Genomic DNA, 25,253 nt, shown 5'->3' with positions numbered 1-25,253 from the left:
TATGAGACAGCGGGCCCCCTGGACACAAATGTGTAAAAAAAAAAAAAAAAAAACCTACCTCACCCAGATTGAAAGAAACACAAAACAGCTACAAATGACACCACTGTTCTATGTCTCTGTGTGGTTGTTTTGTGTCCTGCAGTTGTTTTCCGTCTCTCTGTGGTCATTTTTAGTCTCCTTTTAGTCCTTTTGTGTCTTTTTGCTGTAGATATTTCACTGGAAATGATCACCTGGTAGTGGCACTAGAGGAAAAGTCAGTGGATCACCAAAGTCATCAGAATTCATCCTCTGGGTGTCATTAATGTCTGTACAAGATTTCATGGTAAGTCCACTGAATAGATGTTGAGATATTTAAATCTGGACCAAAGTAGTAGATCGGCATTGCCATTCCAAGAGCCACAATGATTATGTAAATGATTATGTCTTCTATGGATAAATAAGTGGGAAATCAGTAAAGCTGCAAAGTCCTCTCAAACTTGACAAGAATCAAATTCTGTATGAAAACACAGAATCCTCATTTTTACAACAAGAAAATGGTCAGATTAAAAGTTACTAAATATCAGCTGTTAGTGAAAAGTTTTACACTATCATTATTGGTGTATAGCCCTGAGGCAAGGGCTTGTGAAGGTCACACAGTGATTGAAGTCTGCGGACTGACTTGCATAGCAACAAAGATTGGTACTCAGCTGACTGAGCACGAGTGTGTCAACAGGAGAGGGCTGGTGGCTTTTTATTCAGCAACCCCCTGGGTTGGGGCAGACAGGCAAAATCCTGGCAAAAACAGGCGGTTGGGGGAGGGGGTTGGTGCAGTAAAAAATGTCAGGGAGACATAGTCAGCACAAACTATTGTTTTATCCTTGTAGTTTTTAGTGACCGCACACGTGTTGTTTTGAACTGTCATCTCCTCTCAACAATGTGTGCCACTGCCCAAGAGAAACACAACCCTTGTTGGTGTATATTTCAGTGCATATGTTATTGAAATGAAATGACAATTAATAATTATTTTAATCAATTTGATTTTGTTTTTATTTTTACCAATCTTTATTACTTAAACTATAACTTAGTGATTGGACTGACTTTTCTCTCTTGGGGTGAGGTGGTGCGTGGTTAGCAGCCCTCTGTCAGAACCCATCAGCAGGCAAAGGTCTCCCTCTCAGGTAACCTGCGGCTGAAGAGGAATGGTTTCCCTGGTGCCTGTTGCAGTAAAAAAAAAAAAAAAAAAAAAAAAAAAGTTAAATGTTGGCAGTAAGAGCAGTGATATCCAATCTTTCATTCCTCAAAACTTATAGCTCATTAAAAAACTGACCAAAAAAAAAAAAGAAAAAAAAAAGCAAATATTCATGCTTGAACTACAAAAACAGATTTTTTTTTTCTTTTCTTAAATAATTAATCATTTCATCACCAGTGTATTGGTTTCTGGTAGCCTGGGGAGAAAAAATTAAATGCCATGTGAGTGGGGGTAAACAAGAGCCCAACAACATATATATTATATATATATATATATATATATATATAGTATTTATTTTTTGCCGTGGGGCCTCTTCAAATATTAATCTGGCCACAGTAGTTCACACAGTAGCGCAGGCCCCTATCGTCGGTAAAATTTATCATAAACTCTGCATTTGGGTTCTTTTCGGGGAGTATTTTAGCTAAACGTTTAACGACGGGGTACTATCTTGGTGCGTATACAATCTTTGGCTAAGACCGTTCGCAGCTGCGTGGGGGGAAAAACCAAGACAGTGTAGAAGGTGTGTCTGTGTCACTTTAATCATTTCTTCCAGGAAGTAAACTTTTTTTCGTCTCCAAGTGAATTATTTTCAGGTGTAGTACGAGTGTCTCCCGCCTGATAGAAACGCTATCGATGGTAGACTTTTCATGTCGCTGGCTGCCATGTCGGATACTTTGGACCGGTCCACAAAGATCAACTTGTTGAAAGAGCCGGTGGTGAAGAAGCTTTGTGAGGTGTTGGACAAATCCAGCAGCAGAGGATGGCGAAAGCTTGGAGAGATAGTCAACAATGAGAGACGGTTCAAAGTCAGGTGGGTTGAAAATGAATCAGACTATATCGTCTAAACAATCACAGATAGATAGAGTGCTTTACCTTCTAACTATAATGTATAGACCTACATCTGTAGTGCAGGTCAAGTAGATGGTGATGATGATGTAGTACTCTATCCAAAACTAATGCTGTCTCAGAAATATTTGTCTGTCAAACATTTAAGTGAAACTATTTAACGCAGTGTGTTTTAATACACGATAACTAGGACTTTATTGCATAAACAAGGTTATCAAGCATTTTACACTTTGGATTTGTTACTACTGTCACATAAATCTCATTCTTACTCGTTTCCATTATGTTTACTGACAAATATTTACTTATCATATGAAGTTTATTAGTTTATGTACGTAAAAGCTGTGTAATCCAAATAATTCAACTGTCCTGCAGTACTATAGTGTGTAGTGCTGTTGAATTGTCCTGTGTATTTCAGAGGGGTGTTTCTGTTATTGAGCCAACCCTGCATCTATGAGGCAACATAAACATAAACAGCATGTTGACAGCTGTAATACTAATTATGATAATGAGTAATTTAAAATTTCTCTCCATTAATTAATTGATTAATAGACTAATTGTTTCAGCTCTAAGTGAAACTTTAATACCTGTTGGGCCCACTGTCCTGAGATAGAATCACACTAATATGGTTATTCTTCATTGAAACTAGACTTCCAGTTGTAAATATACCGTACTTAGAACTACAGACAATTTTGATTCTCATATCTGAAACATGACAGTGCTATCAATCTCCTGCATCAGCTCAGACGACATGGAGATGTGCTCTCTGAAGGTGCTGGAGCTGGAGGGCAGCCCGAGCCGCATGCTGCTGAGGCTGATGGGAGAGCGAGGCTGCACCATGGGTCACCTGATGGATTACCTCCAAACTCTGGGCAACTCAGAGGCTGTGCATTGTCTGAAACCATCAGGTACAGAGGAGCCGCCCCCGAGCCTGTTATGTTGTCAAGCATCTAAAGCAGTTTGATGTTTGTTCTCTGTGTTGTATAAGGGAATTTATGACTCACTTCATGGTGTTTGGATCTCACTTACAGTATATTACAAGGCCAGTTACTATGGAAGCAAATCATTACCATAATAATATGAAATATATCAAAAACTGAACGCCAAATGTTGAAACTGAATCACTACTGAATTTATTGCATTGAAATATTTCCTGGTTTTTACCATCTTAAATGTCACATTGATTCCATTCAAGCTTGATTGCTTTTCCTTTCTGTACCGAATGTTCAGATCTTAATTTTGTATCTTGGATTTTAGCATCTGAATTTCTAAGTATGGAAGCCATTTCTGCCAAAGTGATGGGAAAAAAAGAAGAAAAAAAGGATCCTGTCATCGCATTGGCTGAAATAGGCTTCCATAGAAACCAGAGTTTTTTATGTGAATTTTTAGATCTGGGTTGAGCTCAGTGAAACCGAGCAACTTATAATATAGCTTAAATCCTGGAAAATATGTACTGGAAATAAAGTTTTTGAGTGAAATTCAGACCACATGAATTAAAAAAAGATGGTCAAATATTTCATTGCAACAAATTCAGTGGTATCTGAAATTCAATACTAATTGGTATTGGTGATATAATTCAAATTATTATGACAATGATTTGTCTCCATAAAGTTACAGTCAACCAGGGTTCAATCAGCTGGAGAAACTTATTAACTCTTGCATTTAAACACTTCTGGGGAACTAAAACACTTGGGTCATATTAATATTGAACAATAAATGTCAGCTGTACACACAAGCTGTCTGTCTGTGCTGTGGGTGTTACCCATCTAAAATCAGTGTAATAGTGTGAGACAAAGTCTGAATTCACAGTGAAAGTCTCCTAAATGTTCAGCCTTGCAGATTCTCATTCAGCCCCAGTCAGTGGCTCTTATATCTGGCCACAATCTGCGCCTTCAGCTGTCACGCCGTGGGAAAATCTCCAGTACAGTACCAGTGGTTTAAGAGTAAGGAAGAGGTGAGTTACAGCTCTGCCCCATTCACAGACTCTCTGCATCTGATGTGTTAGTCTGTTATTATTTTGCATCATCTCCTCTTGCCTTCTCATATATTTGTTCTTTTGTGAAGTCTTTACTGTACATCACCAGTAGAAGAGTATTGCCTGGCACAGCACTGAAGGAAATTTACAGGAGAAAATAAAGTGAGCTACAAATTGTTGTCAAAGTGCCAAATTAACAGGCTCGGGCTTGAAATCTTCTTCACTTCTGCTTCTCCGTCTTCCTGGCACAGACATCCAAAAGATCAAAATCATGCTATGCTGGTATATAGCAAACGTGCCATATCCCCTGGCACACCTGCGGCTGCTGATCTGCATTCCCAGATTGAGAAAGACGTTTATATAATTCCTGACCTAAAAATATGAAAATATCAATATAGAGACATTTAGCTCTCCTGGATGTTTACCTGCACTTAACCTTATCTGCATTGTTAGATGTTTATTAAATGCATAAACCTGATTCTTCTCTAGCTACTTGGTAGATTATACCAAGAATCTCATCTGTTTAACCAGGTGTCTAAACAGGCTCTTAACTTTACCAAAAATACCAACATACTCACATGATATCCTTCAGATATCGGCGTCTCAGACCAGGTTTTCCTCAGAGCTATGAGGCAAGACAAAGCAAGTTTATTTATTTAACACCATTCAAACACAGGGCAATTCAAAGTGCCTTGCAAAAGCATAGCAGAGGTTGTGTATGTAATATATTGGTAAACTACAACAAACAATAATGTTTTAAGCCTTGATTTGAAGTTGGATGCTTGATCCACAGATAGGGAGAAAAAACATAGAAATGAGCCCAGATGACCTGAGGGGTCTGGATGCCTCACAACATACAAGTAAATCAGACATGTGTTTAGGTTCAGGCCCATTTACTGCTTTATAGACAAGTAGGAGACAATTGAAATTTAAATGATCACACTGAGATTGCAACTTCTTAAAAGAGCGACTAGAGTGAGCAAAGCAGAGTGAATAAGAAGTGGGTGGAAGGGGATGAGAATTGAAAACTGGTAAATTTGACTGACATTCTCACACCCTCAGGTGCCAAACAGCTTCTCTCCAGACCTGGTGATTAGTCCAGTCCATCTGAGGGACACTGGCTTTTACATCTGCAGGGTCAACTGTGGAGATACTTTTGAATTCAGCCAGTGGGCTCAGGTGGACGTCCTAAATGTCCCCATGTCTTACGGTAGGACATTGCAGGTGTTAAAGTCTCACTTGTAACAGCTGCTTCCTGCTGTTTGTAAATGAATTTTCATGTTCTTCTCTTTTCATTTTCGGCTACTTTTGTTGTTGTTTCACTTATTTTTGAAGTTTCTGGATCCGTTGCAGGACAGGACATATTTACCTCATGTCACCTCTCACACCCCTTCCCTTCCCCCTCCCAGCACCAGGGCAGAGTTATCATTCTTTAGAGGGCCGGCTGAAGTTGGTGATCCAGCCTCAGTCCCAGCGGCTAAATGTTGGGGAAACCCTTCAGCTGGAGTGTGGAGCCGTGGGACGGCCGATCCCTCGATACCAGTGGCATAGAAACGGAGTCCCAATCCTCAACGCCACGAAGAGGAGACTGATGGTGAGAAGGGGGTTTCTTAATTGTCACTTTTACAAAAATTCTTTCTTGACTGTTAAAAGGCATGAACTAGCTAATCGTAGATCTGATTGTTATTCAGTGAACAAGGCTCGATTAAAGTATCTGTGCTTTTCAGATACCTGACGTGATGCAGGATCACCACGGCAGGTATCGCTGTGAGATCAGCAGCAGCACTGAGAGAATGTGGAGCAATGAAGTTGATATTGTCATAGGTATGTAACACCTCAGAGTTTTTATTATTCTAACAGCCCAGTAAAACCAGCTCTATTGTCATCATGTCTAAGTGATTCTTTGCTTTGTTCTTGACTGAAAGCACCAAGGATATCTGTCCAGATTTCAGGGGCGATGGAGTGCTCTGAAGGTAGAGTTTGAAAGGCCTGGTACATGGGGCTTTAAATGGCAACAGGGTAACAATTAACAGGCATTAGCTGCATGCGAATGTTAATCTTTGTTCTGGTAACTGCATGTGGGTCACGATCCAGATGATTATGATTATTATATACACACTAACCAGCACAGGGTTCACAGGGTTTGATCTACAGGTGTCACATGCATGAATTTCAATGTCATTATTTTCAATCAGTTGTGTTTAAAGATGGGAGTATTCTATATTTGTCTTTTTGTCAACAAATCCCATGAAAAGACCAAAACCAACATTGAATTGATCATGCTAAGCTAACACTATAGTATTGTCTGTGTATCAAAGCAAGATATACAGCAACTGTAGTGGACTCAACCCCAAATTTACCATCCTGCAGCTGCTGCAAATACTGACTAGAGCACCAAATGTGTGTTAATATGAAGTTGAAAATAGTCCTAAAGAAATGCTCTAGTTACTCCTGTTTGTGTGATGTTTTCTAAAAAAGTACAGAGTGCAGCTGTTTCAGGAGACTTTTAAAAAAATGAAACCACTTATTCATGACATAAAAAAATTTTTTTATGGCTGCTGCAGACAGTGGTAGGGAAGTTGGAATATACTCCGAGACAGATCAATACATCGTTGGCTTCTCATGGGAATCACTGACAATAAGAAAAACATAGAATAACACTGATTAGTTGATTTGACGTCTCTGCTCTCATCTCTGTGAGGCTCTCTCTCTTTGATCATTTCCTCCTCAATCAACATCATCTTTCTAACACCAACTTTTGCTCAGCTTATATGATGGTGACGTATTTCTGTTTTTGTTTCCTAGATGATGTTTACGCCATCGGAGGAGGTAAGTGTAACTGTGCTTGTCAAGTCTTAATACATATTTTACCTACACAGCACTCACTATATGATCCTTTGTTGTGTGTTTTCTTCAGGTTCCAGTGAATTTTTCCTGAATAGCATTCCTGATCAACTTTACGGTAAGTGTATTTCAACACACTTTATCATGCAAGTGTTAGTGAATTATGAATATATGATCACCTTGCACTTGATGGTACATTTTTTTGCCTCCATGCTGGCGATAGCAGTGGCCTTATTGGTTGTCTGTCCACTCTCGTGAAGTATCTCAGTAACGCCTTGAGGGACTTTCTTCAAATTTGGCACAAACGTGCCAATGAACCAAGGATGAACCAATTAGAATTTGGTGGTCAGACACTGAAGGTCAAAGTTATTCTGACCTCATGCGTTTTTGGCCATAAGTCAAGAATTAATTAGCTAATTATGACAACATTTAACACAAATGTCTGATAGGATAAAATGATTAAGTGCATTTTCTGTCCAAATGGTCTGTGGTTAACTTCACTGTGACATCATAAAATTCAGCAAAAACACCTTTTTGGCCATTATCCAATTCCATAACTCAGGAACAGAAGGGGAGATTGTGACCATATTTCTTCTAACTTTATTGGCTCACAATACTAGTGTTACTCTGTACTGTGTTTCAACTGAAACTTGATGGTTTCTTGTAACATATGATGTCAGCACCTACACAGGTGGAGAGAATAACACTTTGCATCCAACCCCTGAAATACTTGGAAAAAATACTATAGAGTTTGATAAGAATCTCTCTGACGCAGTGTGATCGGTAAAGGGAAATTACAAGCATCACAAAGGTTGGTTCATGTTTCAAAGCTGAAGATATTACCTGACATGAGATGGCTATAAATGTCATTGTGTTTGATATTCAGAGCTTGACCCACTTCCTCCCCGCATTCATTCCTTTGAAATTGCCATTTGTATCACAGCTAGTTGATTTTATGTTAACCTCAGTTTCATACAGATACTTTTGTGATGCTAAAGTGTAACACATAAAGCATTATCACATGTCACAAAAAGTAGGAGACTGAGTTACAGCAAGACAGAAAAACAAGAAAGACAAAAACACAACAAAAGACAAAACTTACATTAAATAGACAAGAATCTATATCAAGAATCAGTAATTACCATTACCTGTGACAACTTCAATAAAAATAACATGCCTGCAGAGAAACTACGTCATACTGTAATGTAAAGTACTGTTTTGTTCAGCTCCTGCTCAGTACATATTCTGGTCACAATTCTTTAATAACACAAGTTAAGAATCCTTGTCAAAAAAATATCAAATATCTGCTCATGTTGCGTACCAATAACTCAACCTCTGATACTGGCCTATAGTGTCTTTTATTTTGTCCTACTCCTGTACTAAACTGGCTTTAGCAGGCTTTATTAAACAGGCAGTGAAAAAGTTTGCACCCAAAAAGTCTGTTTCTCTGATGCATATTATTGTATATTAGTTTTCTCTCTCATAGTTTAACAGAATGTTTTTCCATCTCTCCTTTTTCACCCTCCCAGCGACTGACAAAGTGGCCCTGCTGATCGGCAATCTGTCCTATCAGAACCACCCGCAGCTCAAAGCTCCCATGGTGGACGTGTACGACCTCACCAACCTCCTGCGGCAGCTCAACTTCAAGGTGGTTTCGCTGCTGGACCTCACGGAGTCAGAGATGAGAAACGCTGTTGATGAGTTCCTGTTGCTGCTTCACAAGGGCGTCTACGGTATGTTGGGATTTTACATGTTGTACCTCTGGATGGTTGTTGGTTGGTTGTGGATGTGGTCGTAGATCCAGAAACACCTAAACAACACCCTAAAACACTACATGAATTATATCTAAGGTGATTACACACACTAACTGAGGGCAAGTAAAACAAAATAATAAAGATTTTAAATATCATCAAAAAAGTGAATATATGAAAACCTTGTTATTTAAGAATATTTTCATATTGGATTAAACACAATTATAAATTGGTATGTGTGACACAGGAGTGCTTCAGACCTTGCTGGGTTTTTCATATATTCATGTAAAACCCTTTCTTCTTCCATAACTTCTTTTAAGTAGCCAGAATTTGGTCTTCTATAACCAGGCTACTTTATGTAAATGAACAATCCCTCTTTAGGTCTGCTGTACTACGCTGGACATGGATATGAGAACTATGGCAACAGTTTCATGGTGCCGGTGGACGCGCCAAACCCATACCGGTCAGCCAATTGTTTGTGTGTGCAGAGCATCCTGAAACTGATGCAGGAGAAGGAGACGGGCCTCAATGTTTTTCTGCTGGACATGTGCAGGAAGAGGTGAGTGCGTGAGCTGTATGGGATTTATCACCTCAGTTTGGATCACAGACGGTTTATTACTTCTCTCATTCTCCAGGAATATTCATGATGACAGCACTCCAAACATTGTCCTGAGGGTTACAGCCAACATTGTCTTTGGATACGCTACGTGAGTCTGAAACATCAGTTATCATTCAAAACTGAATTCATACACTATTTCTTTTTAAGAATATCAAATGTTGTATTCTTCGCTGTGGCCTGCAGGTGCCAGGATGCCGAGGCGTTTGAGCTTAGCTCCAGTGGCTTCACTAACGGTGTGTTTGTCAAGTTTTTGAAGAAGCGACTGCTAGACGATGAGAAGATCACCGTGGTGCTAGACAGAGTCGCTGAGGGTGAGAAAGGAACAGAAACTCATTATATAATAATGTCCTATGTAGCCCTGCAAGAAGCACTGATATAAATAATGAATATTACAGTTACACCAGAAGTGTAATATATGTCATATATGCAAAGGTATTATTAATTACTGTGGTTTTTCTTTCTGTTTATAATCACAAATTGTCCATCAGTAAGCTACTACTGAAATTTAACAGGCAGCACCTAAATGTATCAGTTTACCATAGAGAATTAAAATACCATTATACTGTATTAAGTTGTGAAATTAGATTAGATTTATTTATTTTAATGAAAGGGTAGTAAAGTTAATTAACTGTAGCTTTCTTTGCATTATAAATATCAGCTTACCTGTGGGCTAATGGAGTTTCCTTTGAAATGCAGGGTAGATGAGAGCTTGAGGTTGTTGCACTTATTATTAAATAGCGATTAGGATACAGACAGGATGTGTCTTAAACATTAGCTCAGGGTGGGTAAAGTAAAACAATAACATTAAATGCTCCCTGCAATGTTTTTAGTTAGACCTAGTTTCAACTCATGTAATGGACTTTTAGATATTTCTGAGGGTTTAAAATCAAGACAGGCTCTTGTTGAAGTGCGTTATAATTTCTTGTGTCCAGACATGGGTCAGTTTGACGCTACGAAGGGGAAACAGGCTCTGGAGATCCGCAGCAGCCTGTCTGAGAAGAGAGCTCTGACCGATCCCATTCTGCCCAGCGAGTGCGCTGATCTCGACCATGCTCACAGCCGCCAGTGGGCGAAGGCTCATGGTGAGTCCAAAACACAAACGCCTCACCTAATTTTTTAACAAATTTGTTTATTGTTTGTTATCACAGTGCTGGGAAGCCTCTATTTGCTTACTGCAGCTCAGCCCTGCACGCTCATTCAAATGTTGATTCTGGTTAATGTTGACCAAGCACACAATGCTCTCTCACATTCTGAGGCTTCCTGGGTTGACCACACTGTTGTTAGCAACATGGTTGTTGGTGAGCAGACAGCAGGTAGGAGGAGTGACACCAGAAAGCCAACATCGTCACATCTTCCTATCAGCTGATAAATATTTGCTTGTGAAACAGAAGAGCCTACGTGTTGTTTATTTGTTGTTTTTTTTTTTACTCCAACCTGGTAGTTGGAAATATCACAACAAAATTATCAGAAGTGAAATTTCTGCAGTCTTACATGAAAATGTAATAATTAAATAATAAATGAATGAATGAAATGAATATTAAATGGGCAATTTTTTAATAAAAATGAGAACTTGACACCACATGAGAACTTGAACTTGAAAACCAGGTGGAGTTTTTGACATCTATCAGTGTGGCACTTGCTCATAATGTTTTGCGTTTTGTGTCTTAATCCAGAGCTTCCTGAGAGCATGAGTCTCAACTTTGACTGCGGGGCTCAGATCAAATTGGGCTTCGCTGCAGAGTTCTCCAACGTGCTCGTCATTTACACTCACATCATTAAGAAACCTGAGGACATGTCCTTCTGCCAAGCTCATGTCACTGACTTCTCACAGGTCAGCATGTTGTCACAAATGCTGGTTATTAACCCCGTAAAATAGACCATACCACCAGTGGGACACTTTTGGCCTTTGTATGATTAAGATGTTGCTTAAGGTGTTTTTATGAGGTTAAGAAAGAGCAGGGAATTTCCCTTCAATTAACAGGAACCTTGCAGGAAAACAGAACAAAGCAAAGCCACCATCTTCATGAACTGAAAATGCAACTGAAATTGTTCTGAGAGTGGGTGTGTGCATAACTATACACTGCTACCTGCCTCCTTTCCTTACTGTAGGACCTTGATGTGGATCCTAAAGAGATGAACAGAGAGACTCCAGAGGAGACCGGGATCTACCTCCTGTCCAGCAGCCTGCCGCAGCACTGTCTCTACACCAGACTCAGCTCACTGCAGAAGCTCAGGGTAAGAACTCAACAAGACATTTTGGAATATAGTACCGTATCAAAGTCAGCATGTAAAGGTAAACTTTGACCTGCTGGTGGTGTTAGATGAAAAGTCAGGGGATCATGAGATCAACTAGGATTCATCCTCTGGACTCGATAAATGTTTGAACAGAATTCCTCAACAATGTTTTCAATCATTGTTGAGAGATACCAGCATTGCTAGAGCCAAGCAACAAACATACTATTTAAAAATTAAGCAAAGTTACATATCATTAGTCTACTTTCATTTGTAGTCACTTAACACAGAGTATCTATATTTCATGTGTCCCTTCTTGAAGCTATTTTCTGAGCTCAAGTGATTGATAAAATCCTCAGTCTGCAGCAACAAATAGGAATACACCTCTGTTACTTTATTTACTTAATGTTAGTGAGTGCAGAACTATGCAGTCCCATCAGATTTACTTACAAGCAGGCATGGTGATGTCCAACTGCAGGACAATGGCACTACAGTGAGATTATCCAGTATGTGCTTAACCTCAGACCACCAGACCACACAAACATAGCCTTGCCTTTCAACAAGTCAAACCTACCTAATCACAGAGGCTAAACGGTATGACTCTCGCCATGTGGTGGCATGAGAGGTCATCACCTGGCTCAAGTTGCCAGAACAAAAAGAGAGACACACCTCGGGTAACAATTAACAGAGAATTATTTATTAAACCAAATTAAATTAAGTTGGCAAATTAAATATTTACAACATGGGGTGTGGAAAGCAGTAAAGTCGGTGATGTGTGGTGTGCATGAGTGAAGGATGTGTGTGCAGGTGTTGTAAGGTGCAAGGCAAAATGTAAAGATAAACTTACATAACCAAACCAAGATGTGGGGTGCCTGAGGAGAGGAGCAGAGAGTGAGGACACACTGGACACCATATGTGTTCCAGATAACACTCCTCAGATATCTGCAGAGCAAACAATTATACAGGTTAGTACCAGATCAAACCCCAGGAGGATCCCAGGGGTCATCATATGATATTCATCTCAAGACGAATGATTCTGGGTCATTAAAACAAAAACAAAAGGATCACATTGTGTTTATTGATACTACTGTTCCTCCTCTAACTCCTCATGTAACAGGAGGAGCTGGTCTTCACCGTGTGCCTTCAGGGCACCTTCCCGGCCATGGACGACGATCCTGTCCACTGGACCAAAAGCATCAACATCGGAAAGCCACTGATCGCCCGACTGGATCTGCACCGGGCCATGCGGAGGAACAGCTGCCTGCAGACCTGCCTGATGCCCCACAGCCCGTCCCACAGCCCCTGTCACAGCCCCGGACCTGAGCACCGCCTCCAGCTCCATCACGCGCTGCACCAGGCACAGGACTACAGCCGCCTGTCCCCGCAGCACCACTACCTGGACGTGTACGAGCGTCTTCAGGGTGCGGTGGGAGGCTGCGGGGATTCCTGCTATGAAAATCTCAGCCAGTGTCGCAACGAGCCAATGTACGACTCGGCCGGCGGGCTTTCAAGCTCGCCGGGCAGGCTGAGCATCCCCATAGAGGCCAGTGACGACATCAACGAGCTGCACACTGTGTTCATCAACAGTCTGCAACTTCAGCAGCAGTGAAACAGGTGCTGGATATCACTGGTATTTACCAGGAAAGAAGCTTTATATAATCTTTAATGTTAGATCTGGAATACTGCTGCTCTTTCTGTAACATGTTGTGACTTTTTTCAGAATCATTTGTTATATTGGTAAACTTATAAGCATTATTTGTCTCAACGAGCTATATGCTGACTCTGTACGTAAGATTTAAATTTTATAAATACATTTTTAGAAAAATGAAAATTTGTGTTTCAGTAAACTGACGAGGGGTAATTGCTGCTGAGTTTTGAATTTACCTGGATGACACTCGATGGTGTCAAGATGAAATGTGTCACAGTCTTTGTGTAGCAGTATTATGAGGAGTCTTTTCCATAAAGCTGGAAATGTTCCTCTTACAAAAGTTTTTTAAGTATGTGCAGAGGGCCATTGAGATGGAGAAGATAAGGGGTCAGGCAATCTGAATGCAAGGCTTTGCTTGTCTTTATTTCACGAGGAACATTGTAAACAAAATAGTCTGAAAGAAAGTATACATTCAGTGAAGAAAACTGAGGCAGCTGAGGCTCCCTCTGCTGTACAGTTAGAATATTCATCTCAAATCATCAGACATTTTATCAAATAATAAACCTGGGGAGAGAAAGAGGTGGATAAAAAATTTGACAGTAGTGGAGGAATTATTCTGCTTTACATGATTTTAAGATTCAGAGACATTTGTTTCTTTTTCTAGTGACTTTTTGTGTCTGAAATAACAATCAAGTTTGTTAGGAATAACAGTTTAAGACACAGACAACATTTTCTTCATTTGTTGACTGCACAAAGAAGGGATATTATAGTTTGTGTCACATTCAAAAAAATATCCATTTAGTCACAAGCTTCTGAGCATAAAGTCAAACACAAAACACTGAAAGAAACAAACACACACACACAAAGTGGTTTATTCTTTAACAGTACATTGTATTTTATAAGCTTATATGTATTTTATGTCAAATATTGATTTGAACTAACTAACTACTTTGTAGCAGAGTAAAAAGTACAATATTTTTCTGAACTGTAGAAGTGTAAAGTAGCAGACTATCAGTGCAACTAAGACCTAGTTACTTTCCACCCCTGATCATGGATAGTAGGTCTGAGATGTAATATGATTAAAAAAACACCCAATGAGAATATTTCCACGTAGCCTCTAGCTGACCCCCTCAGGATGGCAGTAGAAGACTTCTCTTTTCCTCTCCTTGCAGTACTCATGTTATCAGTTCCTCTGATGTCCTTGTTTAGTCGTGGACTTCATTAGTCTCTGTCAAGCTGCAGTCAAGCCTGAAACTTTCCAAAAGAGTTCCACTCAGTTAGTTTCCTGCAGGGATTTAAGACACAGTTCACTTTATTATCCCCCAAGAGTTTGTGTTGCTACTTTTGGATTGGCCTGGTGGTGGGAGGACACGCACTCAGGGCTGGTTTAGTCTGTTGTACTTTTGACATAAATCCTTTAGTTTGAGATCCGTATCTGCATGTAAATGACAGACAAGCCAGACATGAGGCCTCTCTAAGAATCCTATGGGCTTGTAAACACAGACATAATGTGCTGCTCCGCATTCTTACTCCATACTCATTTCTACATGTGACAGTGTAGCACATGCAGAATTAATCTCCTTATGTAAGAAGCCACGAGTCCTGCACCAGGATGCCCCACACAGTGACAAAAACACCCAAACCCTGCAGAATATGAGGGGGAATCTAGTTCAACAGTCTTACATTTACACAAGGTCAAGGTTCAAAGACCCACCCTAGGATGCTCTGGGACATGTCCTCAGTGCTATTTCCTGCGGTCAATGGATGTTTCAGGTCATTCAACACCATATGCCTGCTTAGGCGACCTAGCCAGGGTTGATCCCTATTCGATACCTGCCTGCACCTGGAACTCAAGGAATGCCACCTTTCTGTGCTGAGGTGTCAGCGTAGTCTGTCATCACTCTGGATGGGACACTGAAGATCTTCCCCTCCATGCTGACAAGTGAGGTGGATTTGAACTGCTCCAGCTTAGTTGAGTTCTCCTCCTTGGGTATCCAGGTGCCTTCCCTCACTGGTCTGTTAAAGTTTTCCTGTGCCAAATCATTCACAGAACCTTCCAGAGGATTCTGGAGCACTCTAGACAGAGCTCGCAAACCTTATAGGGTGCTCCACTGGGTCCTGGAGTGAAGGTGGCCCTAGTTGTACCCTGTACCTCCTTCCAGGTGGACTCTCTGGTCGAGCTCCACTGTGGGGGCTGTGGACTATAAGCTTTTGATCAAGGTCGCTCGGAGTGTTGTGCAGGTTTGGTCTAACTCTATAGGGCAGGCAAACTAAGGAAGAGGTATACTGCTTCCTGCACAACACTCTGGGCAATCCAGACAGTGCAATAGCTAGAGCCCCTCAAAGCCCTTTGGACATAATATTTCCGACAGCTTGCACATATTCTCCTACAGTGAAGATTACTTCATAAGAGGAACTATTTATTAAGAAACAGTGGAGGAAGAGATGAAAAGGAAGTTGACAAATAACAACATGAGCACACCTTATTACAAATAACGTATCTAGAGAGAATTGTGTATGCCTGTGTGAACATCAGTTGTACATTTTACTGTTTTAACTTAACATGTTTGTGTTTAAGACAGTGTTATTATAAACATTGGTCATGGGGGTTGTTTCCAGTGGTGGCAAGAGAACTAAAGGACCCTATTCAAGGAGAAGCTCTCTTAACTGAGTTACTTAACTGAGTTTACTCAGTAAATGTGTGACTCTGTATTTTTTGTAATTGAGTACATTATATAAAATCTTTTTTAACTGAATTTCTAGTTTTGGAATATGCTCAAAAAGCAAAATTGCATGAAAAGGTTAATCAAATACTGTAACACTTCAGTATTTAGCTAGTTCCCACTCTTGGTTGTTTTCATGAGGGCAGGCAGCTCATGTGACCTTCAGCTGCCAGATCCTCTCATATAACAGGACAGGGCACCTTGCAGAGAGCTCCACAACAGCAACATAATAGCACTCAGGCTGGGATGAATTTGATATATTTCTTACACACAGCAACATTGTTTTTCTTTTCTTTTTTTTCTTTTTTTTTTTTTTGCTTCAAAGCTTATTTCAGCATGTCCTGTCCATGCACAGCTCTGCAGGAGAGGACACACTGCAGCACAGGCTCAAGATATAAACCCTGTCTGATTGAATAATGGATGGAGTCAGCCACCCACAGGCTGCAGGGTGATATCATGGCTGCGTCACTTGCGCAGCTGAGGGAAGAGGGGTGGGGTGGTTAGACGATGCAGCAAGCAGAGAGTAGAGAGGGACCCGGTGAGAAATACTCGCTGAGAGGACAGAGGGGATAATAATCATGTCAGCCTCGTGGAAGCAGATCTTTTTTCAGATGCTCCTGCTTCTCATCTCCTGCAGACACATCAATACAAGTAAATGATATTTGGGTTTAATTTTGATTGTATGTGGTTGTGCTAAAGCTCTGTTCTGCCTCTTTTTTTCCACTAAATGCACTGTAACCTTGTGAAGAGTAGAAGAAAATGTGAGGATTACCATACCATCAGATACTCCATATTTTGGTTTGAAGTTGCCAGCAGTCAGTGTTTACTATTTTTATATCTTTTTCCCTTTTTTTGTCCCCAAAAATTTTCTGAGACAGCATTTATATCAACACGGGATGCCAAAACTCTCCATTAGAACCAAGAATAATTACTTATTGAAGAACTAGCAGCTTTCATGTACAAAACTCAATGATTAGAAGAAAATATCATTATTACTGTGTTAAAGAAAAAAAAGATTTAAGAAGCTTTTTATATCACTGTAAGATAACAGATATAAGAATTTAATGTCTACCTGTACATTGGCTGGGGTTATACTATATACCTTGAATATCTCAAGAGTAATTGTTTTCTTTTTATTTATGCTTGTGTAAATAAACCGGTGTAAGGAGGCTAATTTCCACAGGCATCAAGAAACTCTTCAGTAAAACTGTTGCAAATTGTATCAGCAGGAGGACATTGTGAGATCTTATTTTGTGCTTTTTCTTTGACCACTTTATGTCAGTGTTTGGTTAGTAGCAAAGCTGCTTTTAATAACAGATAACAGACCAGTGAGCAAGCAGGCGAGCTGGTAGACAGGTTGGCAGATAGAGGTGACAGGTCTCTAGAACTCAGGTTGCAGACATACGAGGAAACGCTACTGGGAACACAAACAGATGAACTGACAAGGAACAAAGAAAGGGCACTGTTACATTGATTGGGGGGGATGAGGAATGAGGAACAGGTGGGGAAAGATCAGGTGACTGTAGGGCTGAGTGGGGAGGTGGGACCAGGTTTGTGGGTGAAAAACTGTTGGGAAAGTCTAAGGACATCTGTTTGGTGAGTAGAGGAAGGCAGGTGTGGAGAAACAGGCTGGAGAGGCTGGATTTTTTTAATCAATATATCAAGAACACAGAATCACCGTAGCAACCACCTAGTATAACTTCACAACACCCTGGTAATCCCCCACTTTATAAATCCCTTACAACCCCATAGCAATATCCTAGTTACCACCACAGACACCATGGAAACCTTAAAGCAACAGCTTGGTAACCACTGAGCAACCACTCAGAACACCCTAGCAGGCACCTAGCAACACCCTAGCTGTCACTCAAATAACTATGTAACAACCAACAGTGGCATTTTTGTGTATCTAAAAACCAAGTCCAGTTGCCCTCGTCATAGCACTTCTAGATAGGCAGACACTGTAGTTATCAATATAAGACCCACAGCAACTCCTTAGTAACCACCAAAAATGCCCTAGCAACCACCTGATAAAACCCTGACACCACTTCCATCACCCTAGTAACCACATTAGCAATGACCAGTAATATCCTAGCAACCACCTGATATTTCCCTACCAACAACTTAGTAACACCCAAGTAAACACCAACTCCAAACAACTAGCTACACAGTATACATTTTTTTTAAAGAAAATGTAGCTTGTTGTATGATACATATTATCATCACGTGTTACATTTTAATCATGCTTACATGACGATATGTCAAGTTTGTGGGTGTTTATAAATTTATTCCTTCTCCTGTCAGAGACATCTGTCCCAACGCCTGCCCCACTGCCTCCTCTGCCAACAGAAGTAAGAAGTGGTATCCATAACGGTAATTGTCTTCAAGCATCCATTGTCCAATTGTCTTCAGCAACATTTTATTTGTCAGCATATTGTGTCTTTTTTTTTTTTTTTAAATCCCAGCTTGATGTGTCAATATTGCTCAGTAAAGTTATAGTTACAGCAGATGGCTATAAACCTTAGTATTATAGTAGAGAAGGGTGTTTTTTCAGGTCAAGGTGTTGTTTCAGTATTATATACACTTTTCTGAATGAACAGGTGTCCGATTTTACCTTGTGTCTGTGTTTTACCTTGTGTCTGTGTTTGAAACCCCACTACAACTCTCCCCACAGGTGAAAATCAAACTCAGAAAGTTCAACTGACAAAACCTGTCAATCTAGTGCTCGAGTGTACCTGGACTGGTAATCAGAACAAACTACCAAATGTAACTGGTCACTGGAGAAAAGATGGGGTTGAAATCGAGGACAGCCTTCTCACGGTTCTGTTGGAGAATGGCAAGTACAATCTCAAACGAGAGTAAGTGCTTCATGTGTTCATTATTTTATTTATTAGCTTCAGAAAGTACTATTAATTTTATCTTAATTTTTTGTTGGTCTTCATAAGTATATGCTCTTATCCACTTTGTGGTCTGTTGTCTGATTGAATTCAAATACATGCATGTGTACTTCCTGATTTAGTGTCCACACTTTAATACCTACTGGTGTATCTAAAGGCAGTTAGATGTCTCACTTCCTCTCATCTATTTTTGCTTTACAGGTTCAGGATTGTGAGTAAAGAAGACCTCAGAAATTACTCATGCGTGTTTGGAAATGAAGCAAAAATAGATTTTATCTTGGCAGGTACACGTCACATCTTTTAATATGAGTTGTATTTGTGACTATACCTGCAATACATTTCACATTCTCAGCCAGCAGTTGTCTTATTTTCAGTTAATCAAGTCCCTGCTGCTTATTCACAATGAATATCAATATTTACACCCAGAGCCGGTTCCTGACCATTACCTGTCGCTCTTTTCCCCATTTTCCAACAGGTCCACAGATGGGTGAAGTGCGAGATAAGCCGATAGTCAGCTATGTGGGAGATTCTGTGGTGATTCTGTGTAAACTGAACGAAACTGAACCAAGGCCCATGTTCTGGAATTGGTACAGAGCAAATGGGACAGATAAAGTGAGTCCTAAGTGAGATGTACGTCATTGGTTATATTTAAAGCAACGCAATCTCAATTTGCTCTGGGTAGTTTTTAACTGTTCAAATGGAATAAACAGCAGTGCTTTGGTTATATTATGGGATTTAAAATTAGCAAAATACTGGGTAAACACAACTTCTTTATTCATTTTTTTTAATGCAGCTCATCAATACACTTTTAATACTATAATCATAAGATGTTAGAAAAGATGCAGCAACCACCTGATGAAAAAGTATGCCATAGAAATACACACATGCCCTAACCCACTGGATTGATAAAGCCAAGACAAGTGATAAACCACTGTGTGCTTTGTGTCCTGCAGGAGCTGATTGTCGATGCAGATTCTCACCGGTACAAAATTAAGGTAGAGAAGAAAGAAAAAGAGGAGAAAGCCAAGTTGGTGGTGCACAACCTGACACAGGCCGACTCTGGCTTGTATTACTGTGAAGCAGATTACGGCATCAACACCACGATGGGCCACGTGGAGCTCAGGGTCAGTTGTGGAAAGTAACTATTATTATTATTACTATTCTAGTAAGGTTTTGAATGCAGGATTTTGACTTGTAACTCAGGTTTTTTTTCATATTTTTGCACTCGTTATATTGAACAAAATATCTGAATATTTCCTCCTCCACTGCTGAAGGTCATCACCCTCTGGGAGCCTCTGAAGCCTTTCATAGCCATCGTGGTTGAGGTGATCATCCTGGTGGCTGCCATCCTGCTCTATGAGAAGAGTCAGTCCAGGTCCAAAAACAGCACAGCAGGTAGTCAGACCACAAAAAGATACTTTTGTGTATTTCAGCATGCACTGCATTTTAGTATATTGTATGTTAACTTGAGATGATCTGCCTTCTTCTCAGGAGATGGGACAAATGCTGACCAAACGAACACACTGTGAGTAATATATGACTGCTGCTAACTTCTCTACAGAGTTTTTGTCACCACTTTATGATTAAGCACTATTTATAAAGCTTTATAAGACGCAATTAATGGAGTATTGTGAATTTTTAGTCACTTTGGAAAGTAAATGTAAATTAAATCAGTTACTAATGCTTTATAGATTAGTTATAAGCCATGAACAAGCACAACTTTTGGGTAGCCACTTGGTGGAAAATCCTCTTCCAGCATACCTTTTTGGCTCTTTGATAAAGAGCTGCAGGACATCCAGTTATAAACTACTTGTTAAAATTTACAACTGCAGACTTCATGAATTATAGAAACCAGAATTTATTAAAAGATTCATAATTTCAGGTGACAGAGTAATGTCTGAAACTGTAAACCTGATGGCGCATTGGAGAGTGGAAAACCCTAAGTAACGCAAAGAAACATTACTTAAAATGCAAAGCCATGACGGTGTCAAAACATTTAATTTCAACAGCGCACTGGTGCAAGACAACAACAGAGTGGGAATTTTCTTAAAGAAACGTAATATAAACATCTCTTACCATCAATATTTAACTTTTACTGTATTGTTCTTGTTACGTTTGTACTAATTGTTCTAGGTTTGCAGTTGTAAATGTAAATGCAGTTTCTTAGTGGGGTTTGGTCCCAATGTCCTGCAGAACTCTTCCGAAAAGATAAGAGGTCAAACAGTCCGCTGCTGAGCTACAAAGATAAACGAAAAACCAAAAGTCTGTGAATTGTGGCTTATCAGACTGAGGTACTGATATATTGAGAAGTTTGATTTTTAATCATATAAATTTTGATGCCTTCATCAGGACGCAGGGAGAAAACAATGGACCAGAGGAAAGTTCTTCAATGAGACAGCGCAAAGTTTAAAGACTCTGAAGGCTGCAATCCAGCAGATTCAAGCTGCTTTAACACTGTTTTACTAATTTTCAAATGTGAATATTAGAGCTTAAAAGCAATATTGAACAAATTATTTTGTGAATGTCCTCTATTATAATCAAAAATATTTTCACCAAACAAAATGCAATAACCACTGCTTTAGAATCATTACTTTTTCTCACAGCTTTTTTTTTTTTTTTACTCTATTTCACTGGAACGATATGTTTTTTTTATTCTGAATCAGTGGTGGTGTCACAGTGCTTGAAAGAGCAAGGCATTTACCTCTTCTGTTTTTTAGTGTTTAAAACTGTATATGCTCATTTCCTGTGAAGAAACAAAGATCATATCTACGTCTTCACACCTCACTCTACCTTTACCACTTCCCTGTCAGAGCGGAAGTGCGTTTTCTGTGTTTCGATGGCAATCTCCTGCATTATGTTTTGTGAGCAGTGCCTTACACTCTCAAAAAGCCATTAACTAACCATTCATAACTGTGCTTGCAATAACTTTGTCACTTTTTAGTTATGTAACACTGTGTCTACATACTGTGTACTACCTTAACAACATGTATATCAAGATATATCATCATATATGTAGATCTTTGTGTGTCTTTATCATGTTAATGTATCAGGAGTCAGAAAGGTAATATTTTCCCTTAATCATAATTTCAGTTGTGTTTAGTTAATGATGGTGTGCCACTGTGAATGTTAACAAGCAGATTAAAGCTACACAAGTCACTATTAGTGTTTGTTTCAGTAACTTCTCCCCTTCTTCAGTTTTGCCTTTTCGAAACTTGTGGGAAAAAAAAAATCACAAATTTACTAAACCTAAGCTCAGTTCACTCATGATTTACAGCGTCAGCAACAGGTTTCAACAAGAAGTATGGAATAAAAAAAGATGATATCTTCGGTTCTGCTGCCTCTATTGTGATTCTTAAAAATGAGTCACACTGTAATATAAGATGGCTAATAAATGTTAAAATGTTAATAGTAAGCACTGATAAATGCACAAGACCCTTGGTAAAGCATGATTTTATTTTTTGCATAAATACAGTTTGCACAATAATAACAACCAGGGATGTGTGTTTAGTATATTTTTCAGTACTTTGATCAGTTGTTAAACAAATGAACCCGTTTAACACAGATTAACCCAGAACTTCCTCATGTTGGCCATGTTGGTTCCGTCAGAGCACTTTCTCTTCCATTTCCTGCATCTTCCAGTTCCTTGGAGAACGCACATTTTTCATCTGCAGACAGAGGCAAAGAATCGCAAAAGAGGACGGACACCTGAAGAAGTCTATGGCTGGTTCAGGAGGAACTGAACCAGCAGCTTGATGACACTGTCGTTCAGGCCAACCACCTCTCCCTTCTCCACCCTCTCGTACAGTTGCATGCTCTCGGTGCCCCAGAGGAGGTTTTTCCTGGGGTTGTTGGCATCTGTGTCCACGGAGAGGGCCACTGTGTTGAGCTGGTAGCAGAAGAAGGAGAAGAAGTGGCCGTCGGTGATCACAGCCTGGGACACAAAAGGCCTGGTGACATCCTCGTGGCTCCAGAAACCTGCAGAGGTGAAAGGGAGGTATGATAAGTAAAAGTTCACTTTAAAAGACTAATGACAAGCTGTAAAATCAACTGTGCTGTAGTAAAAGATGTATCTAACATGTCTTTTCTGTGTAGATAACTCACCCTGGTACATGGCCTGAGCTCCTGTCCAGGCAAAGAGGCTGGCAAGTCCATTGGCTCTGAGGAAGACCTCCACCTGGTCAGACTGCTGCTGCCGAGCCATCCGGTCTCTCCGGTATTGGTCGGGAACCAGGTGGAACTGGGTGTGACCGTAGCATACAGGGTCTGGTAGCTTAGAACCTGTTAATGAGGTGAAGAGGGTGAGTTTACTATAAACTGAAGGACATCACATTGTTATTTTGTTCCAGGATGATACATTGCTACTTTTTCATTGAACTGACATCTTTTTCAGTATTGCCTCTCTCAGATTAATACAAAATCAGACTTTTCTATGTAAACAACTAGAACTGATTGTCTTAGCCAGAAAAGTAGGGCTGCTGAATGATTTATTTCATTATCAATTAACGTTACAATTAAAGTTACTATCTCAACTAATCGATTAGCCTTGCGGTTTTAGAACATCACCTTGTGCTAGTCTGTCTCTATGTGTCTGACCAGACGGACACTGAAAGTTGCGTACTGGCATCTCCTAGTGACAGCAAGTGGTAACTGGCTAATGAGTAATTCAACTTGGATGTCATGAGGTGCAGCTCAGGTGTACTCTCCAAGACACTGATAACAATCGATCTTAGAAGCATTTCAGTGAATGCTCTTCTGTTTCTAGAGCAACAGAGCTCTTGTGGCTGTGTTACCTGTGAAGATCTTGTTGTCGTACTGTCGTCTGAACAGAGGCATCAGGTTGGGAGCATACGTGATCTCTGGAACTTCAGCTGTATAGGAGGCCTCCAGTGGGGTAAACTAAGAGAAATCAAAATAACAGAAAGTCATCAGTGAGTTTAGAACAAATTTCAGTGTCTGTTTGTTTAAATAATTTGTGTCCTTTAGCTGTGTGCAGTGACTTTCTCCAGTCTGGTAGGTTTGTCGTGTATGAAAACCCACTGTCATGAGATATTTTAACTTGTTGCTCTGTTTTCTTAAGACACAAACTCCATGGTGTGGAAATGATTACTACCTGTGGCAGCTGTTGAGAGATCCTAATCTGACTGTGTGGCCGGTCGTCAATCTGGAACCTGATTGGCTCTTGCCGGCCTTTTCGGTGCCCCTTTGGAATGATTCTCTGTCCTCTCCACCAGTAAAAGTTCACTTGGGGATTAATATCTGATAGAGAAAATAAGAGTACAGTATATATCAGTCTGAAACGGACCATCTTGATAAATTGTCAGTAAACAATGAAAAATGTCCATCTCTCAGTTCTCAAAGTCCAAGGTAATGTCTTCAAATGTCTTGTTTTGTCAGTCTAAAACAGTAATTGTAATAAAATAAAAGAAACTTCATTTTCGAGAGGCTGAACATGGTTATTTTGTGGCATTTTTGCTTAATCGATTATCAAAATAGTTGATTGTTTACCTCACATTCGACTAATCACTTCAGCTCTAGTGTATTCAGGTGGTAATTTAAAATGTATTCTTTTGAATGCAAGACCTATATCAGAATATTTCTAGACTGTACTATATTAACTTCAGTAAAGTATGTGAGTTTTTCATCAACCACTAATCATCCATACCAAGACTGGAGCGGAGGAGCAGTGGGTTGTATTTGGCCAAACTAAACGTAAGTCCGGTCACCAGGTTTCTAAGTAAAGGTCCGACCATCATTTCCTGCTCTCGGTACAAGAAAGGTTTACGTTTATTCATGTACCACTGCTCCTGTAAAATCACACTGGTGACCATGGAGCGGATGTCGGCGAATGCATTATCGTCAATCCCCGGTACTGCGACTTGAGCTGCGGCCGAAGGCGAGCCCTCCTCCCCGGTGGTCTTCTCTGCATTCAGGTTGAATTTCTCGGGCAGGCCCGGGATATACGCGGTCTTGGTGAAGTGTTGGTACCATCTGTCTGCGTTCCGGGCGAAAGTCTGAGGATAAACCACGAACTTCTGCCGCTGGATACGAGTGATAAGGGACAGCTTCTCCTCCACCGGGGAGGCACATATCGTTTTCACCCGCTCCTCAAACTGCCGTCGCTGGGCCGATTTGCTTTTAGCCGTGAGAGAGGGAACGATGGGAGGGTACTGGGGCTCCTTGACTACAGCCTCTGTGTGGACGAGCTTTTGATGTCTGAACGGAGGCAGGTTTTTGGGGAACAGCAAGGGCAGCCGTGTGCGGGCCGCCATGTTTCAGCTTCTCCCTCTACTTCTTTACTTCTTCCGTTGCGTTGACACATGACCTTGCAGTCTCCCATGACAGCGTCCCCTACTGCACGAAATGTCACAATAAAAATATATTCAAGAGCATTTTAGTTCTCTAATCTACCCTTGTAATAATATAGGTACTAATAAACGTTACACGAATTATTCTGGTTTTATTTCACTTTATTTTCACATTACATGATTTACTT

The 25,253-nt window shown here is 40.2% G+C and overlaps 3 protein-coding genes and 1 long non-coding RNA gene across 4 annotated transcripts; 2 read left to right on the top strand and 2 right to left on the bottom strand.

Moving 5' to 3' along the window:
- Positions 1-1,705: 1,705 nt before the first annotated feature.
- malt1 (MALT paracaspase 1) lies at positions 1,706-13,323 on the top strand. The gene is given in 18 exon segments (XM_018668651.2): positions 1,706-2,039; positions 2,813-2,979; positions 3,903-3,948; positions 3,950-4,025; positions 5,109-5,256; positions 5,456-5,640; positions 5,774-5,870; positions 5,972-6,019; positions 6,852-6,875; positions 6,964-7,008; positions 8,420-8,623; positions 9,023-9,200; positions 9,277-9,348; positions 9,444-9,571; positions 10,193-10,342; positions 10,934-11,091; positions 11,370-11,495; positions 12,610-13,323. Coding segments are annotated over 18 exon segments (2,508 nt in total). The 5' UTR covers positions 1,706-1,875; the 3' UTR covers positions 13,102-13,323.
- A 219-nt stretch (positions 13,324-13,542) lies between these two features.
- On the bottom strand, positions 13,543-16,146 carry LOC127143223 (uncharacterized). The gene is made up of 2 exons (XR_007814492.1): positions 14,855-16,146; positions 13,543-14,394 (listed from the first exon to the last, which is right to left on the bottom strand). It is a non-coding gene; the product is annotated as an uncharacterized LOC127143223 (long non-coding RNA).
- Positions 16,147-16,298: 152 nt separating this feature from the next.
- Positions 16,299-21,916, top strand: emb (embigin). The gene is made up of 9 exons (XM_018669127.2): positions 16,299-16,514; positions 18,168-18,236; positions 18,538-18,721; positions 18,962-19,044; positions 19,236-19,372; positions 19,714-19,884; positions 20,035-20,155; positions 20,252-20,285; positions 21,110-21,916. Exons 1-9 carry the CDS (start codon positions 16,442-16,444, stop codon positions 21,168-21,170), a joined length of 933 nt encoding a protein of 310 aa, XP_018524643.1. The 5' UTR covers positions 16,299-16,441; the 3' UTR covers positions 21,171-21,916.
- Positions 21,917-22,194: 278 nt separating this feature from the next.
- On the bottom strand, positions 22,195-25,066 carry mrps30 (mitochondrial ribosomal protein S30). The gene is made up of 5 exons (XM_018668995.2): positions 24,423-25,066; positions 23,871-24,016; positions 23,551-23,656; positions 22,862-23,038; positions 22,195-22,735 (listed from the first exon to the last, which is right to left on the bottom strand). Exons 1-5 carry the CDS (start codon positions 25,027-25,029, stop codon positions 22,476-22,478), a joined length of 1,296 nt encoding a protein of 431 aa, XP_018524511.1. The 5' UTR covers positions 25,030-25,066; the 3' UTR covers positions 22,195-22,475.
- Between the last annotated feature and the right edge of the window lie 187 nt (positions 25,067-25,253).

Source organism: Lates calcarifer, linkage group LG13 (assembly GCF_001640805.2).
Source record: "Lates calcarifer isolate ASB-BC8 linkage group LG13, TLL_Latcal_v3, whole genome shotgun sequence".
NCBI classification, from domain to species: Eukaryota; Metazoa; Chordata; class Actinopteri; family Centropomidae; genus Lates; species Lates calcarifer.
The sequence above is the reverse complement of the archived record's forward strand: the minus strand, read 5'-3'. Positions and strand labels throughout refer to the sequence as shown.